This window comes from Aspergillus lentulus (genome assembly GCF_001445615.1).
Source record: "Aspergillus lentulus DNA, contig: Alt12, strain: IFM 54703, whole genome shotgun sequence".
NCBI classification, from domain to species: Eukaryota; Fungi; Ascomycota; class Eurotiomycetes; order Eurotiales; family Aspergillaceae; genus Aspergillus; species Aspergillus lentulus.
Genome location: NW_028322115.1, coordinates 1,408,729 through 1,423,586, shown reverse-complemented (window position 1 = coordinate 1,423,586; position 14,858 = coordinate 1,408,729). Strand labels below are relative to the sequence as shown.

General features: G+C 49.9%; 4 protein-coding genes across 4 annotated transcripts; 3 read left to right on the top strand and 1 right to left on the bottom strand.

Annotated features, from left to right (window-relative positions):
• Positions 1–1,448: 1,448 nt before the first annotated feature.
• ALT_6395 (uncharacterized protein) lies at positions 1,449–2,771 on the top strand (the record flags this gene model as incomplete). Its single annotated transcript, XM_089600067.1, has 1 exon — positions 1,449–2,771. One exon carries the CDS (start codon positions 1,449–1,451, stop codon positions 2,769–2,771), a length of 1,323 nt encoding a protein of 440 aa, XP_089455529.1.
• A 2,466-nt stretch (positions 2,772–5,237) lies between these two features.
• On the top strand, positions 5,238–8,272 carry ALT_6394 (uncharacterized protein; the record flags this gene model as incomplete). The annotated part of the gene is made up of 4 exons (XM_089600066.1): positions 5,238–5,331; positions 5,386–7,283; positions 7,344–7,448; positions 7,511–8,272. 4 exons carry the CDS (start codon positions 5,238–5,240, stop codon positions 8,270–8,272), a joined length of 2,859 nt encoding a protein of 952 aa, XP_089455528.1.
• A 1,142-nt stretch (positions 8,273–9,414) lies between these two features.
• On the top strand, positions 9,415–10,518 carry ALT_6393 (translation initiation factor 6; the record flags this gene model as incomplete). The annotated part of the gene is made up of 5 exons (XM_033562502.1): positions 9,415–9,449; positions 9,543–9,614; positions 9,686–9,772; positions 9,877–10,065; positions 10,158–10,518. The coding sequence occupies 5 exons, from the start codon at positions 9,415–9,417 to the stop codon at positions 10,516–10,518; spliced, it is 744 nt and encodes a 247-aa protein (XP_033418393.1).
• A 623-nt stretch (positions 10,519–11,141) lies between these two features.
• On the bottom strand, positions 11,142–14,482 carry set2 (SET and WW domain protein; the record flags this gene model as incomplete). Its single annotated transcript, XM_033562501.2, has 4 exons — positions 11,142–11,843; positions 11,920–12,000; positions 12,063–13,678; positions 13,978–14,482. 4 exons carry the CDS (start codon positions 14,480–14,482, stop codon positions 11,142–11,144), a joined length of 2,904 nt encoding a protein of 967 aa, XP_033418392.2.
• Positions 14,483–14,858: the final 376 nt, after the last annotated feature.

Below are 14,858 nucleotides of genomic sequence, written 5' to 3'. Positions count from 1 at the left end.
ACCCGAACCCGACATTCTAATAAATCCCTACCCTCTGTATCTTGTTCTCCGGAAACGACCTATAGACTTGGTCAGTTAACTCTGTGGCATAGTGGTTGTTGATTCGATAGGTCCCAAGTATTTGACAACTGAACACTCCACAAGATATCAGGCGAGGACTGCGAGACATCACATTTCGACCGGGGGTATTATTCCTAGTTGCATCTGCGTACTCCATCTTGATGCCAAATGACCAGCTCGGACGATTTCACATTGTGGAATAGGGCCGTCCCGGGATCCTGGAGATCATCACCAGCCGCTCCGTCCATCGTGTTGACGAACCTTGACAAATAATTTTCTGGATGAGTTCCATATGCGAAACAGAATCTTCGCTTTCCAGACGTCCCAGAGCTAATCCTGATTGGCTAAGGACTGCCTTTAGAGCCAGCCCAGGAGATCTGAACTCAGGAATATTTGATAGTCGATCTCTCACGACTGGAGTTCCCTGCCTGTCTAAACAATCTCATGGACAAACGCAGAGGAATTCACTATACATATAACCGCTGGCGTTTTCGAAAGAAAAAGGGAAAGGATTCGGTCGAAGGTATGCAAAGGGGAAACCTGTTGTGTGCGCTGGATTGATCTGCTGGAGAAACAACTCAACCGCGCATAGACGGGTGGGACTCTGAATAACTTTTCTTTTTTCCCACCTACGCTGGACATTCAATGTTTGATCCAGTAACACTATCCATCCTATATCGTCCATCGCTATCCAGTGACGAATCAGGAGTGCTATTGGGCAGCTTCAAACCCACAGATGCCCGGATGAGACTTGCTAAAGATCCTGTCATCCCTGCCCAGAACTTCATTGAGACAAGCCATCGAAGCCCTGATTCTATCCATCCCAAATCCCAAGGTTCAGGGGACCCCTCCCCGGGTTGGTGAGCCATTCCTATCCCGGTAGATAAATAATTTAGGATCTATGGAGTCTTGCCCCCCCGGGATGATGCATATTTACCCGTCTCTTCCCTCATGTCAACAAGGTTCTGAGCTCACCCCTATGCCTGTTACACCACAGGGCCCGTCATACTATTTCTCCTCATCTCATTGTTGTCATTGTAATCTGCTTTACTGTTGACCTTTTATTCCTAGCATGCAGCATTCCTAATTTCCATAATCTCTCTGCTTCTTCCTACGCTGTTGATACGATTGATGATATGACCCATTTTGTTACTATTTGCTCATAATATCGCCAGAGCTCTTGGTTACTCTGGCCGCCCTTTTCTCTTCTAAGATTCTGCTGCCTATCAGGATTCCTCCTACACTATTCGGATTCCCTAATTCGACTGCGTCAAATCAACTGTGCATTTAACTCCACACCAGTACCCCTCGCATCTCGAACGTGCATCTGGATCTCTTGTTAGTTGTTGCTGCTGGTTGATCGCGTAAGAGCACCTGCAGGGCCCAGTATGCATGCGGCCGAGCCGGCCTATCTTCTGGGAGGTATTTCCATTGCGTTGAACTTGGTCGCTAGCGTCCTCCACGGCGTTTGTCTTGCTTCATCAGGAGCCTCGTCAATCGAATCGATCACTGTCACAACCAGCGCCGCTAGCTGCCTGGTGTTGCTTACTTTGATACTTCTATGGAAGAAGAACATTTGGCTTCGGTCTAGAGACCGTTGGGCAAGGTGGCGGACCATAGCATATGGCTTCATCTTGGCATATCTTGCAATATCCAGCGGCGTCACAGCTGGCGCCGTCGTGTGGAGCACCTCAGAACTCGAGGCAAGGGGGAAAGAAACGGGGACACTTCCAAGCCAGCTGGGACTATACATATCCAGGTCTGTGGTATGGACATTGGCTGTGTTAAGCCAGGGGCTGTTTGCAGGTTTTCTTTTGATTGACAACTCCCACAACCAATGTCCGAGCTCGCTCTCGCAGGAGATTGTGCTGCAACCAGACCAGTCCAGCCTAAAGCATAAAAGCGCTGCTAAGGAACCAGCATTGACCATTGAATCGAGTCGACAATCCATTGATCAAAAAACGAGCTGCGATAGCAGTCTTTTCGCAAACCAGCCCGCTACCTCAATCGCGTCCTCTCACCGCTATTCTGGAAGGACTCTATATCAACCGGATTCTAAGCATAATTCACTTGATCTTCAAGCACCAGGGCTGGGTATGCCGTCCCCTGATTCCAACGCTTTCCGCAACCGATTAGAAACGAGGCAGGATGAACGGGACAGCTGCAGCATAACCACTGAGGAGCGGCAAGGGATGCGCATAATTCACGGGACCCAATCCGAGATCAAGAGGTCTTTGGACAGTTTGATGTTTCAGCCATCATCAGGCACGTCATCTCCGGCCGCATCGACGACTAAGCTAGAGGCTTTTCGAGCGCCTGCGCCTCCAAAGCTGCAGTTCCCTGACGAGAGCAATATCCACCCATTGTTTCGTTCCGATAGCCCATCGCCACCGCCGACGCCTTTGCCCGGAACAAATCTCCATGGGCTAGCCGTGACCGGGCAGACGATCTCGGTCAAGACGTTGAATCGGATGAGATCGGCCAATTCTCTTCGGGCTCACGGGCCACGAAGCAGGTCCCCACGGATCGAGAGGATAAATCAGCAAGGCGGGACGACGGGGGACCAAAAGCCGAATCCAAGCCTTGAGAGCCGAGGCAGATTAGCTGAAAAGTCGGCGATACCTGGATTCCTCATGGCTGCGGATGTGCGCAAGAGCATCGCCCGGTATGAGAAGAGGTATGAATTGAATGAATCCCCAGACGAGAGCTAGTATGACGATTTTTACTAAAATGCTCTCTAATGATCATTTTCCTTTGTTCCTTTTTGTCTGAGTCTGTTTGCCATATATCTCGGGAACAGGGTGTTTTGCTATACAGGTGCAACAGAGCTTACGCTAAGTGTTTTCAAGTCTTCAATTATGTACATAAAGCTGTATAGAGCATAAGAGTAATAAAACGTTAAGAGTAGAGTTCAGTTTATCCAAGTAATTTCTCGGAATTCGAGTACCCTCATGCCGGTGCCTTCAGTCTCCTAAAATTGACTTCCAGCCATCTTGTTATGCTTCGTCACCTGAGCAATGACGAACAAGAAGACAACGTGGAAGGCAAGTAGGCAGATATGCGGCTTGGACGGGGATGTTATATTGATTATGGAGTAAACTCCATTGAACGATGGATATCTCGTCTTCTGAATGCTGCATTGGTATTTGATGCTCATATGGTGGGCTGTTGTTACTGTATAGATAGGTAGAGCTAAACCTGGATCTAAGAAAGAGTCTTTGGGGGGTATTGATGGAAAATTCTTCTTCTCCCTTGCGGAGGAATACTCGTTGAGATATGAAAAGTCTACGCTTGTCATATCATAGAACTCTGACTCGGTTTCAACTTAATTGTAGAATGTGTTCGTGCTCATTCCAATGTATGCATTTAGCTTCATTCACTAGTCCTGACTGCTCGCCCTTGCAGTGTTTATTCCATCAGCTTGTCTTGCGTTGCTTCTTTTTCTTCCTCTCTTTCTGTTTCTATTCAATTATTATTATCATTATGATTATCCTTATCAATCATCCTTTTATTCTTCTTCTCTCCAACAATTTCTGACCAAGTGTTTTGGCAATTTTGCCATGGCAGCTATCTTTGCTGCCATACATACTTCCACTCTCCAACCGTTGCGCCACTCCACTCTCGCTCTGACCCAGTCAAATTCCTCCATCCAAATAACTACAATTAGTCTACTATCTATCTACCAGGCCTCTCTATCTTCCTACAACACCAGAACGCATTCATCCTCATACGGGTTGATTCAATGACTCGCATTTTTCTAGGTCTTTCTTCTCTGAATTGCATCTAAATCAATCAGTTTGTTTCTTCCAGGCAGCAAATACTGCTATTGTGGTCTGTGCAAAAGACTGATAACAAAAATCTGCCTTTGATACAACTACATCGTGCTAAGTGCCTGACTGGAATTTGACGGGCCGCACATGGTGATCAACAACGTCTTGCTCTGCCTTTAGGCAGTACCTTATTGTCTACTATCTACTTGTCTGGTTAAGACATTGGAGATCCAAAACTGCCTCTGCGGATTTTCCACTTGAGTTGAGCTTTCACACCAGCCCCATCTCACTTTTACCTCTCTCTAGCTTTCTTTTTTCTTAACCCCTTTGTTCATTAATTACCTTCATTCTCATCATCTCTATTCGTCCCCTTTGTTTTATTCCATCCCGTTCTTCCCCTCGAGAAGTTCGAGAGGTCGTTGTGTCCAGTCCGGATTTCGGGAGTACTACAACTCCATACAAAAGACGTACCCTGCTAGTTCCGGCGAAGACACACAGCAAGCTTAACCAACCACAAACCAACGCCATCTTTTACTTTTTCCCACTTCCACTGTTGATCCACTTGGCCGCACCTCGCTTTTACTTTGTTCTTCCCCATCCTACTACTACTATCTATACTATCATCGATCTACTATTACTACCTACATTTGCTTCTGCTATTACCTCCTCCTCCTCCTCCTATTCTACCTTGCCTTACTACATACTGGCGTTTACCCACGGTGTACCCATCACCTTACCTCTTATTACCACAACTACCATCACCGCCCCTACTACTGAGTACACTTTGGACCATCTACTTACTACCTATCGCCTTCTGCACTTACTATCGCGACTCGATATTTGATCAACAGTCGTCTTCAACGCCGGCCCACCTCGCTTCTACTGTCTTTTACGCCAGGTAAGTTCGCGAAGTTCTTCTTGTAAGCTTTGCTCTGTATCTTTTCTTGCTCTTTCTCATTAGCCCCCCCTTTGTTATTCGCCCTCCTAGAATCCCTGCATCTCTTCAGTGCTTGTGTTTGCACGGTCTGCCCTGCCGTGATAGAATTTCAATGCACTTGGGCCGTCATTTCCTCTATCAGAATTCTGCTATAGATTGGATTTCCCGATAGTTTTCTGTCTCTTTCGCATTAGTCTCCACATGTACTCATTCTATTCACTGTTCTTCCGAATGGCTGCTCTGGAAAACCACTTGCTTCGTTGGCAGCTTAGTTACTTGATACCCTTTTTTTTTTTTTTTTTTTTTTTTTTTTCCCTATTATCGAACTCACTGCAGACCATGCTTTTGAGCTGTCCCCCCTTGTTTCTTTGACCCAGCAGCCGGCTTATACCCGCATTTTCTCTCTCTGTCTGCTCGATTCACATTAATTTGAATAGTGTCGGTTACTGATCAATATCTAGCAGACAGATATGGCGGGTGCCAAGCGTAAGGTCGAAGCTTCTCAGGGAGCGACGCCTGCTGGCGCTGGCGCTACATCCAGAGGGAACATGACCCCCTCAGCTGGTAAGAGCTTGGCTGTTCAATCCTCACGGTGCCGATTTCTGATTTTCTCTATAGATCCTCTCATGGAGGATGCCTCCAACATTCGTATCACCAGGAGCGCTCGGGCTAGCCGAGACGCTCGTGCTCATAATATGAACATTCCGAGCACCCCGTCATCAACTAACAGTACCACTCCCAACAATCTCAATGGTCGCCCGTCACGCATTATTACGCTGAGCACCCGCACTGCTAGAGCCAATAGTGCCCGTCAGGCCCAGGCCAACAGTCTCCGCGAAGCTCAAGCAAACAATGCTCCCGTGGCCGATACTGCTTTTAGCATGGCCAACCCTGTCCGCGAGACTCGCACCTCTCGAGCACGCGCTGCTGCTGCGGCCGCGGCCGGTCCCGCTATGCTTTCTGCGACCGCGGTACCCCCTGCTCCAGCTCCAGCTGCGGCTGACAGCGTAGCATCGACGAATGTTCCAGAGACCCCCCGACACAAGCGCGTCAAACGAGCTCCTACAGTTGAAGAGACGCCGAGGACGACCAGGCAGTCTGCAAGACTTAGGGGCAATATCCAACCCCTCAGTTCCACCGAGAAGACTTTCTCAAACTCTCAGGCTGAGTCCAAACAGCCTGATGGCAGCCCATCCGCCGGCATGGCTCCTGGTGGCCGGACACGGACACGGAGCAGACAGATGATCAGCAGCCTGAACCAGAAGACCGGCGATTCAACAAGAGTCACTTCCTCTCCCTCGAAAAAGAATGTGGCAAGCAACGAAGAGAACATCAGCCCTCTGGGTACAGTTGCTTCGCAGCCATCCACAAAAGATCAGATGTCTGAACTAGTTGATGAGAATCTATCGAAGGACAACGGTCCAGATGACATCGAGAATAAAGTGAACGAACACTCGGACATGGAAAGTGAGGAAAAGCACGACTCCGTGACTGTCCCACCAAAGTCACTAAAACGGAAGTCTCCAGAGCCTGATGACGGCCTCGCTGGGGAGCTCATCCGCTCTTCTAATTCCCCACGCAAGAAGCCGAAAGTGGAGAACCCAGAACTGGACCGCGCATTGGACCAGCAGTTACAGGAAGGCACCGAGAATAACGTTGATGACAAAGCAGCACCGCACTCCCAGTCTCCAAGTGACGTAGATGCTATTTCTCCCGAGGGCGAGGTTGAAGCCTCCGAGAACGATGCTCTCAAAGCCGGACCTACGATATCTGTTGCTGCCGACGCCGATGTTCCCGATGTTCCCAATGTTCCCGATGTTCAGGATGCTGAGATTCCCGCGTTCTCCGCTGCCGATGCTAGCGATGGGAGTCTTGATGTTGCTGATGCTGCGGACAATGATACCACTGCTGCTAGAGAATCGCCGGCAGGTGATGAGTCCCGTCAAATCACAGAAGAAGTTGAAGAACAAGCTTCTGAAAATGGTGTCGAATTTACCGTCAGCAGTGGACGAGGCCGAGGCCGTGGCCGTGGCCGTGGCCGTGGAGGCGGCGGCATGGGAGCCTCCACGCGTGGCGGGGGCGTGCAGAAAGGGAAAGGAAAATCCAAAGGATCAAGCAAAGGAAAGGGAAAGGGTAAAAGCAGAAAACGGGGGCGCAAAGCGGATGGCGATAATGACCAGGATTCCGGGCCAGAACCCGAGCCTCTGCGTTCCCCTTCTCCGACTCCAGCCACACAGAAGATGCGGGACCGCCAAAGGGAACTTGACAAGGCGTTCAAGAAGGTAGCAGCCGCCCAGCGACTGGCTTTGTCTGTGCTAGCCGAGCATTCTCAGCGCAAGCTTGCGCGGGATAAGAACGCCCATAAGAAAGTGCCGGAGTTTGACGAGGTCAACCGGCAACTACAGGAGAGATTAGAGAGACACAGGGAGATATTGCACCGAGAATACGAATATAAGGTAGCAAATGCGAACCGGGTTCTTGCTCTTGAGAAGGAGAATCTTGAGATACAATTTCGGGTAAGTCCTTTTTGTTCGCAGTGCTCCGGGGATCCAGATGCTAAGCGCCATATCATACAGAGGAAAGCGCGTGAAATTCAGCACGAACATCTTCTTGCAAGTCAGGGGGCGTACATGGCATTTGTTGAGGGCCGCCGTGCTGCGGAGGATGATGAACACACTGAGGTCAGTCATTCCGAACCATATCTGACTTGTGAAGGAGAGTGGATTAACTGGTTGTCTTGCAGACGGATGAATCTGAGACCGAGGTTGACCGTAATCGTATTCGTCCGCCAGCCAGAGAGATGAAGAGGGGATACTATTCATCCTTTGTGCGCAACCCTGCTGGTGCTGCTCTATATGAGCGTGCCCTGAATGGCTGGGAGGATTTTGTTCAGCGAGCCAAGCTGGGAGGCGACATTGAGCCGCAGATGAACGACATGGAAGAAGCGGTGCCGCTCAGAGGTCTCTCACCACATGATGTTCTTAACATGATCATTGAAGCAACGGGGGTGGTTCAAACGCGAGACGACGCTACGTCGGAGAGTAACAAGGTATTCGCTCCGGTACCCGACTCGCGGGCTGAGGCTTTATACGCCCTGGCCGACGCTGCAACCGCTTCCCCCTTGCCCTTACCCAGAGCAGCCATGACGCCGCGAACCCCAGCACACCGAGCTATCCTCCCACAACCTCCACAACATCCACAACATCCACAACATCCTCAGCTTCCGGCAATCCAGGCTCCAACTGATCCGCGAGCCTTCGTGCTACCGCCTCCAAATCCGCAGCGGCAGCAGCCGCGTCGGTTGCTCCCTGCTGGGCAACTACCGGACCCTTTTGCCGCCCGAAACGGCCCTCCCCAACTGCCGCCTCCTCCTGGTTCCAACTTTCAACGTCCTCCCCTGCCTGGCTTCCTATCCGGACCTCCTCCTCCGCCCCTGTACTACACACACCCGCCTCCTCCGGGCCTTACGGGACCGCCTCCACCAGGCCCCCGACCACCCTTCTAAAGGGCAGCGTCGGAGAAAAGGAGGGAAAGGAGTAGCAGTGAGTTTTGTTTCCCACGGGATTAGGTGGTGGTCTCGGCCACTTGTCCCCTGTTTTCTTGCATACTTTCCTTCTCCATGGTTTCGTTTCACTTCTACTCGTTTATGGATTCCTGGGATAAATTTCCTGACTCTGAGCCGTTGTGCTTGGTTTATGACTTTTTGGCCAGACGTTGGCATGGATCGGGTTGTTCTCATTGAAAGTCATTGTTGCATATACCATCGACTCATGTGAGATATTGACCCTTGTGACTAGCATATTTTGTGTTTGATACGTTATTTAACCTCCAACCAGAGAATGTCATCAATGGCGGGCCCATTGGAATGAGAAAGTGTGTGTGCTACGGTCATTCTGAGACGCTGGTTGATGTTGTTGTCTGTACTCAAATGGGGGTTCTCTGGATTGAAAGATGTACCATACTTCATAGATAGATCAGTGGAACTATTCTCGTACTGGTCTCGTACTATTCGGCAGGCAACTGGACTGGTATACAAGAATCAGGGAGGGGACTCGGCAAAGAGCGCGTGGGTCGTAGTGCGCTGCCAGTTCTGGACCGGATGTGCGCCAGCAACACCCTCAAAAAGTCACCGTAACGATGAGCCACTTGGAGCGCACAATGACTGACTGACCGTGTTGGGGGCTGACTGTAGCTACGGAGGATCTATCTATGGGGCTGAAGAAGAATGACTCTTGATGACTCGATTTTCGGTGACTCCTCCTCCGCCCCAATTGGGTCTAGTCTACACAGAGCGGGGCGATTCGACGGGCCTTTTTGATAATCTTTTCTTGGGCTTCAAATACTTCCCTCGTGAGCGGCAATATTGGCTTCTTCGTTGTGAAACATCCCAGAACCTATATTTCAAACTTCAGTTACTCTCGCTCGGCGAAGAAAACCGGGTGTTTATCCTTTTCGTCCTTCTTCTCACGCCGGCCCCTCATCCGAACTTTTCCCCTCAACTATCGACGTCACCCGGCTTCGCAAAGCTTTCGCTTGCAGTCTCGCACGAACGCTCGTATATTTCCATCGTTTTCCTGGGTGTCCAAATTGCCTATTTCCAATCATTATTGAAACCGGGTTTCCAGAAAGCTACGGAATTTTCGCACGATGGCAGTCCGTGCGCAGTTTGAAAACTCCAACGAGTAAGTAGGCGCGGCCATTTCTCGCCAAGGTTGATTTTGTTTCTTTTTCTGGGATTATGGGAGAGGACTAACTTGCATTTTTCACTCTTGCAGAGTCGGCGTCTTTGCCCGCCTGACAAACTCATATGCGATTGTCGCCATCGGCGCTTCAGAGAACTTCTACAGGTGCGCTACTCATGTTCCCGATATCCGCCTTGTAAGCAGGATCTTCTGACAGATAATTTCAACATCACCAGTGTATTCGAGGCGGAACTCCAGGATGTCATCCCCATCTGTCATGCTACTATTGCCGGCACCCGAATCGTCGGTCGTCTAACAGCGGGGTATGTCTTTCTCTTCGTTTAGCGACTCCAACGCAACGAAACCCAGCAGCGAGCGGCGAGCAGAGAGAGCCTTGGAAGCTGACATTCTGGATGATTCAAAACAGTAACCGTAAAGGCCTTCTTGTCCCCACAACGACAACAGATCAGGAACTGCAACATCTGCGGAATACGCTGCCAGACGATGTGAAAATCCAACGGATAGAGGAGCGGCTCTCGGCGCTGGGCAATGTCATCTGCTGCAATGACCATGTGGCACTGGTGCATCCGGATCTTGAGCGGGAAACAGAGGAAATGTACGTTTTGAGCCCCCTTCCGTCCTTACCTGTGGGCGGATGGAAAGTGAGACAACGGCGGGAAAAATTCGACACTGACACTGTCAAAACAGAATCGCAGACGTCCTCGGCGTCGAAGTCTTCCGGCAAACCATCGCTGACAACGTGCTGACGGGCTCGTACATGGCCCTCTCCAACCAGGGCGGTATCGTCCACCCCAAAACCTCCATCCGGGACCAGGATGAGCTCTCCTCCCTACTCCAGGTGCCCCTCGTCGCTGGCAGTGTCAACCGCGGCAGCCCCGTCGTCGGCGCCGGCATGGTCGTCAACGACTGGCTGGCAGTCACCGGTCTCGACACCACCGCGACCGAGTTGAGTGTGGTCGAGTCTGTCTTCCGCCTGGGCGAGATGGGCCCTCGTGGTCTGGGGGTAAGCAGTGCCAACAAGGAGAGTATCGTGGAAAGTTTCTACTGAACGCGGCCAATCGGATTCCTACTTATTATTTTGTCTCCTCTTTACCTTTTATTTCCGTCTCCTCATGTACCCTCACGTGATTATGGTTATGGTGCAAATCCCCTGAAACGGGTCATTTAGATCGGTTGAAGTTCAAAATCTGATATCTACAGAATATAGATCAGCCTCTAGGACAATGGAGGAAATGATTTATCAGTTTTGCATCGATATCCATTCATTACGTTTCATAACCATCGAGGTTGATATAAGCCTTTAGTAGACGGGTCAAGACAAGGAAACAACGATAGCAAAAGTAATAAACTAGTGACTTGCAAGGAAGCAAGAATGAAATAGAAAAGAAAAATCCAAGCTAGTTGTACAATTCCAGATCACTCCCTTGTCTCTGTTCCTGCCCCATCGCGCAATATGCAAATTAACATGAATCTCTGAAAGATATGGACAAAGGGGGGTATTATGAAAAAAGATAAGATTCCAGCTGTGAAAATGAGAAATGTGAGGGACCTTTCAAATGGTACGTATGACATTGAAGAGCAAAAGAAAGGAAAGAAGGCTGAACGCCGTATAACACCAATCCTGGGTTGAGACAAGAAAGGAGACCCTGAATGCAAGCCGACGGCATCCGGTTATACTTGGCCCTCGATACCGATTCGATTTGACGGAAGCTTTCCAGAATCGGCGTCGTACTCCTCTCCCAAAGACGCAGGGAAAGGTTTTTGTTCTAACAGATGATTGCTCATACCGGGAGATCGGCCCGATTCATCGTTATCACTGTTCTCCGTTGACAAGGGTGGCGGGGGAGGGGGTGTTGGCGCAGACTCCGGGCTGTCCAGCATTGAACCGCCATTCTCCGCCTGGAAGAAATCTTCGCCAGTGCCATTTGGCGTGGGTTGCTCTTCATCACGTAGAGGAGGCGGTGGCGGCGGGGGAGGAGGTATGGGTGTTGATGACTTCTGCCTCTTCATCGCTTCTTCAGCAGCTCCTTCACCAATATCCACTTCGTCTTCCCTCTTGCGCTTGAGAAGGCCCTGCGGATCGCTGTCCATGAAGGTATTATTCTCTTCAACCTTTTCTGCTTCGCCATCAGACAGTTTCACGTCGACATCTTCAACTGCGTTGTGTTCATTGGACATTTCGTCTGCTTTTGAGTCACCTCCCTTTGCCTGCTTCTCGGCCTTTCTCTGCTCGTAAGCACGGTGCTTCGCAACAGCCTTGTCAAAGAATTCCTTGCAGAAGGCCTTGACTTTCTTTTGTTGCTTTTCGCCAATCTTCGTTGGATCTTCCACGCGGTTGTTTTTGAAGTCGGAGTTGACGAGCTTCTTGGCGACCTAACGAAAGGCAAGCAGCGCGGATTAGCACATGTACTAGGTCTGGCGTATCGAACGGCTCCATGAGCTGACTCACATCCTTAGCATAGCGCTTCAGATCCTCTTTCGGAAGCTTGTGTTTAAATTTGTCCACCACATATTTGATATGGGGGAAAAGCTGCATAAGTCAGGCTACCTGTACTTAAGGACAACGACAGCTGCTCTTGAGAGTGAGCTTACCGTGTTCTCATACAGCTTCTTCTGCTTCTCTTCACTGTAACTTCTCCACTTCTCCTGCCCTTCACTGAGACTCGCCGTTTCTCTAGAAGCTTGCGGCGTGCCAGGTGTGACGGTCTTCTCCTTCGGCGTGTTCTCCTTAGCATTCAAGATGTTATCGATGATACCTTGTAGGGCTTTATTCTTCGCCTGGTGGCCTGGGACTTCGGCCTCAGGTGCGGCATGGATCGGCCGAGTCCAGGTGACATCCCCACGGGCGCAGTAATAATATGTCCTGCCGTGTGATTCGGCTGCGAACCATCCCGGAGGCAGAGGATTGAATTGGCGGCGGAACTGACGAGCACCGTGATGCTGGGAATTTCTGGGGCCATTGCTCTTCCGACCTGGATTCGCTGGCCCTCGAGGAGCATCCAACGACCGGGATCTCGATCGCGAACGAGATTGAGAGCGTTTCTGCTCATCATTAGTGTGTTCTCTCCGTCCGAACTGGCTGACTGAAGCGACTGCATTCGGATCTCGCTTCATGCGAGGGATACGGTATCCAACCTCCAGAGTCGCCCAGTGCTGCAAAAGTGCGGCTGCCTTCTTCTCGACTCGCTCATCTCCACAAGCTGTCAGCGGCTGGACGGTGGATTCGATTTTTGAATCAATAATCTTGTTCCGTGTAAGACGCGGAAACTGGTCCAGAATATTGAGGATCTGCAAGACAACATTGAAGTCATCCTTCCATAAGGTGAGTTGGGAATTTAAGATCTGGTAGCCATGCATCTTCACCACACGATGGCGGACTCGGTCATCGTCGCAGCGCTCGATCCGCCTCAGCAACTTGACAGCAATCCATTTTTCTTTGCATTGCATAAGGGCCGCCATGACCTTGGTGACACCGTTCTCATCTAGAGACTTCGGCTGTACGCTGTCAACATACTCCTCATCATCTTCGCCCATCTTCTTCTTTCGAGGCCGCTTCGCAACAGCAGTGTCCCAGCTATCAGCATCTTCGATACCCAAAGCTTCAATGGTGGCATTAGAAAGTTTGGTAGCACGATCGGTCTGAGTCTTTCCTCCAATAAAGCCAGTGCAATTTGGTTCGCCACAGTAGCATGGTTGAGGATCCGCGCCATAACGATCGACGTTATAATTGAAAACGAGTTCTTCACCGGCTTGAATAGCCCGTTCGGCAAAGATTCCCATACGCAATTTCTCACCCACAACCCATTTATCGACGTAGCAGTTGGGATTACACGAGTGGTTGCAGAAACGACCCAGGTTGCCCTTCTTCGTCGCATCGACAAATTCTCCTCTACTGAGGGACATAAAATAAAAGTGTTTGATCCCTTCCTCATCGTACTGTCTCATGCGTCGCCGGAATTGAGCCTCATTGATGACTTCGCCGACATACTCGAATATGAATTGATGCGGTCGCAAATCAGTCTCGGCACGGAGACCAAACCCTTTCTTTTCCGTCTTGATAACCGCGACATTAGCATACTCTTTGCGCTGGAATCGTTGATTCTGGCATTCAGCACCACAGCTGCAGTCGCCCACGCACTCAATTTTGGTAGCGCGATTGATACAATCAGAATCTTCTCCACATGCCAGATTCCTAGACAACGACGGCTCTGCTCAAACGAGTTAGAGGGGTACTGGCGAACACGGGTATTGTACGGAATAGAAGGGGGTAAGGAAATTATGCAGTGAAGACGGCTTTTTCATTTTGCTGGCCCGGCTTTTGGTCTCGTTCTCATTTTCATGTTTTTTAGTTTTTCTTACCCCCTATTCCTTTGGCAAGGGACCCAGGAACGCGCGTCGGAGAAAAAGGAGGGGGGCCACCGGACAAGTGAAAAATTGTAGTGAACAGCAATAACCAGAAGAGACTGAAGAAAAGGATAAAGAGAAAGAGAAAAAAAGCATAACTTACCCCATTCCTCAGCACAATCGCATTCCATGGCATGCTCAGTATAACCCATGTATTTATTGGCATAGGTACAAGTTTCCATCACTTCAAAAGTCGATTGTGCCTCCGCCGTGCTGTCCGGCAAATGCAGAAACAGCTGAGGGGGTTGCGCAACAACCTTCTGCGAAGAGCTGCGCGATAACTTGGGAGGCTGACCGGGTTCCATCTTGACGGTGATATCGCCCCCGACTTTCTCTTCTTTGGCTGTGAAATCTCCATTTTCGGATTTGATTGGAGTTAGAGATGAAGTCCGCGATTTGATAGCGGATGATGCCAGATCATCCATCTCAGGGTAATCTTCGGTGGTGACGGCGTGCTCTGATAACCCGTTGGGATCATGTTTCAAAACGGCGTCTCCGCCGTTGGAGAGGAGCATATCTGCGGCGCCGTCATGCTGCTCAATCTTCATCGCGGTCACCGCATTTGCTACAGAAGATGAGGGTGAGTCCGCGTTGTCATGAGAGGACATGACGACACGGACCGAAGAGCACGATCTTTAGGAGCCAGCGAGCGGAACACGGGTGTTTCCGATAAATATTGTTAGACGAAGTGTGCGTTGAGGTGTTGTTGGGTTGAGAACCAGAAAATGGGGGAGGGAAGGAGAAAACGAAGGCAAAAATTGAAGAAAGTCTTCAGAAAAATAATCGCACGTCGAGTCAAATCGAGCAATCAATCAAAAGCTATCCATGTTTTCCGCGGTTGCCAAGAACAGGAGGAAATGGCGAAAATCAGAAAGGGAAAAAAAGTAAAACGTGACAGGAAAAATAAAGGAAGAGAATCAAGGGATTACTCTATTGTCATGTGTGGTCTGGTCTTTTATTCAAGGTCGACTGAGACAGCTACTG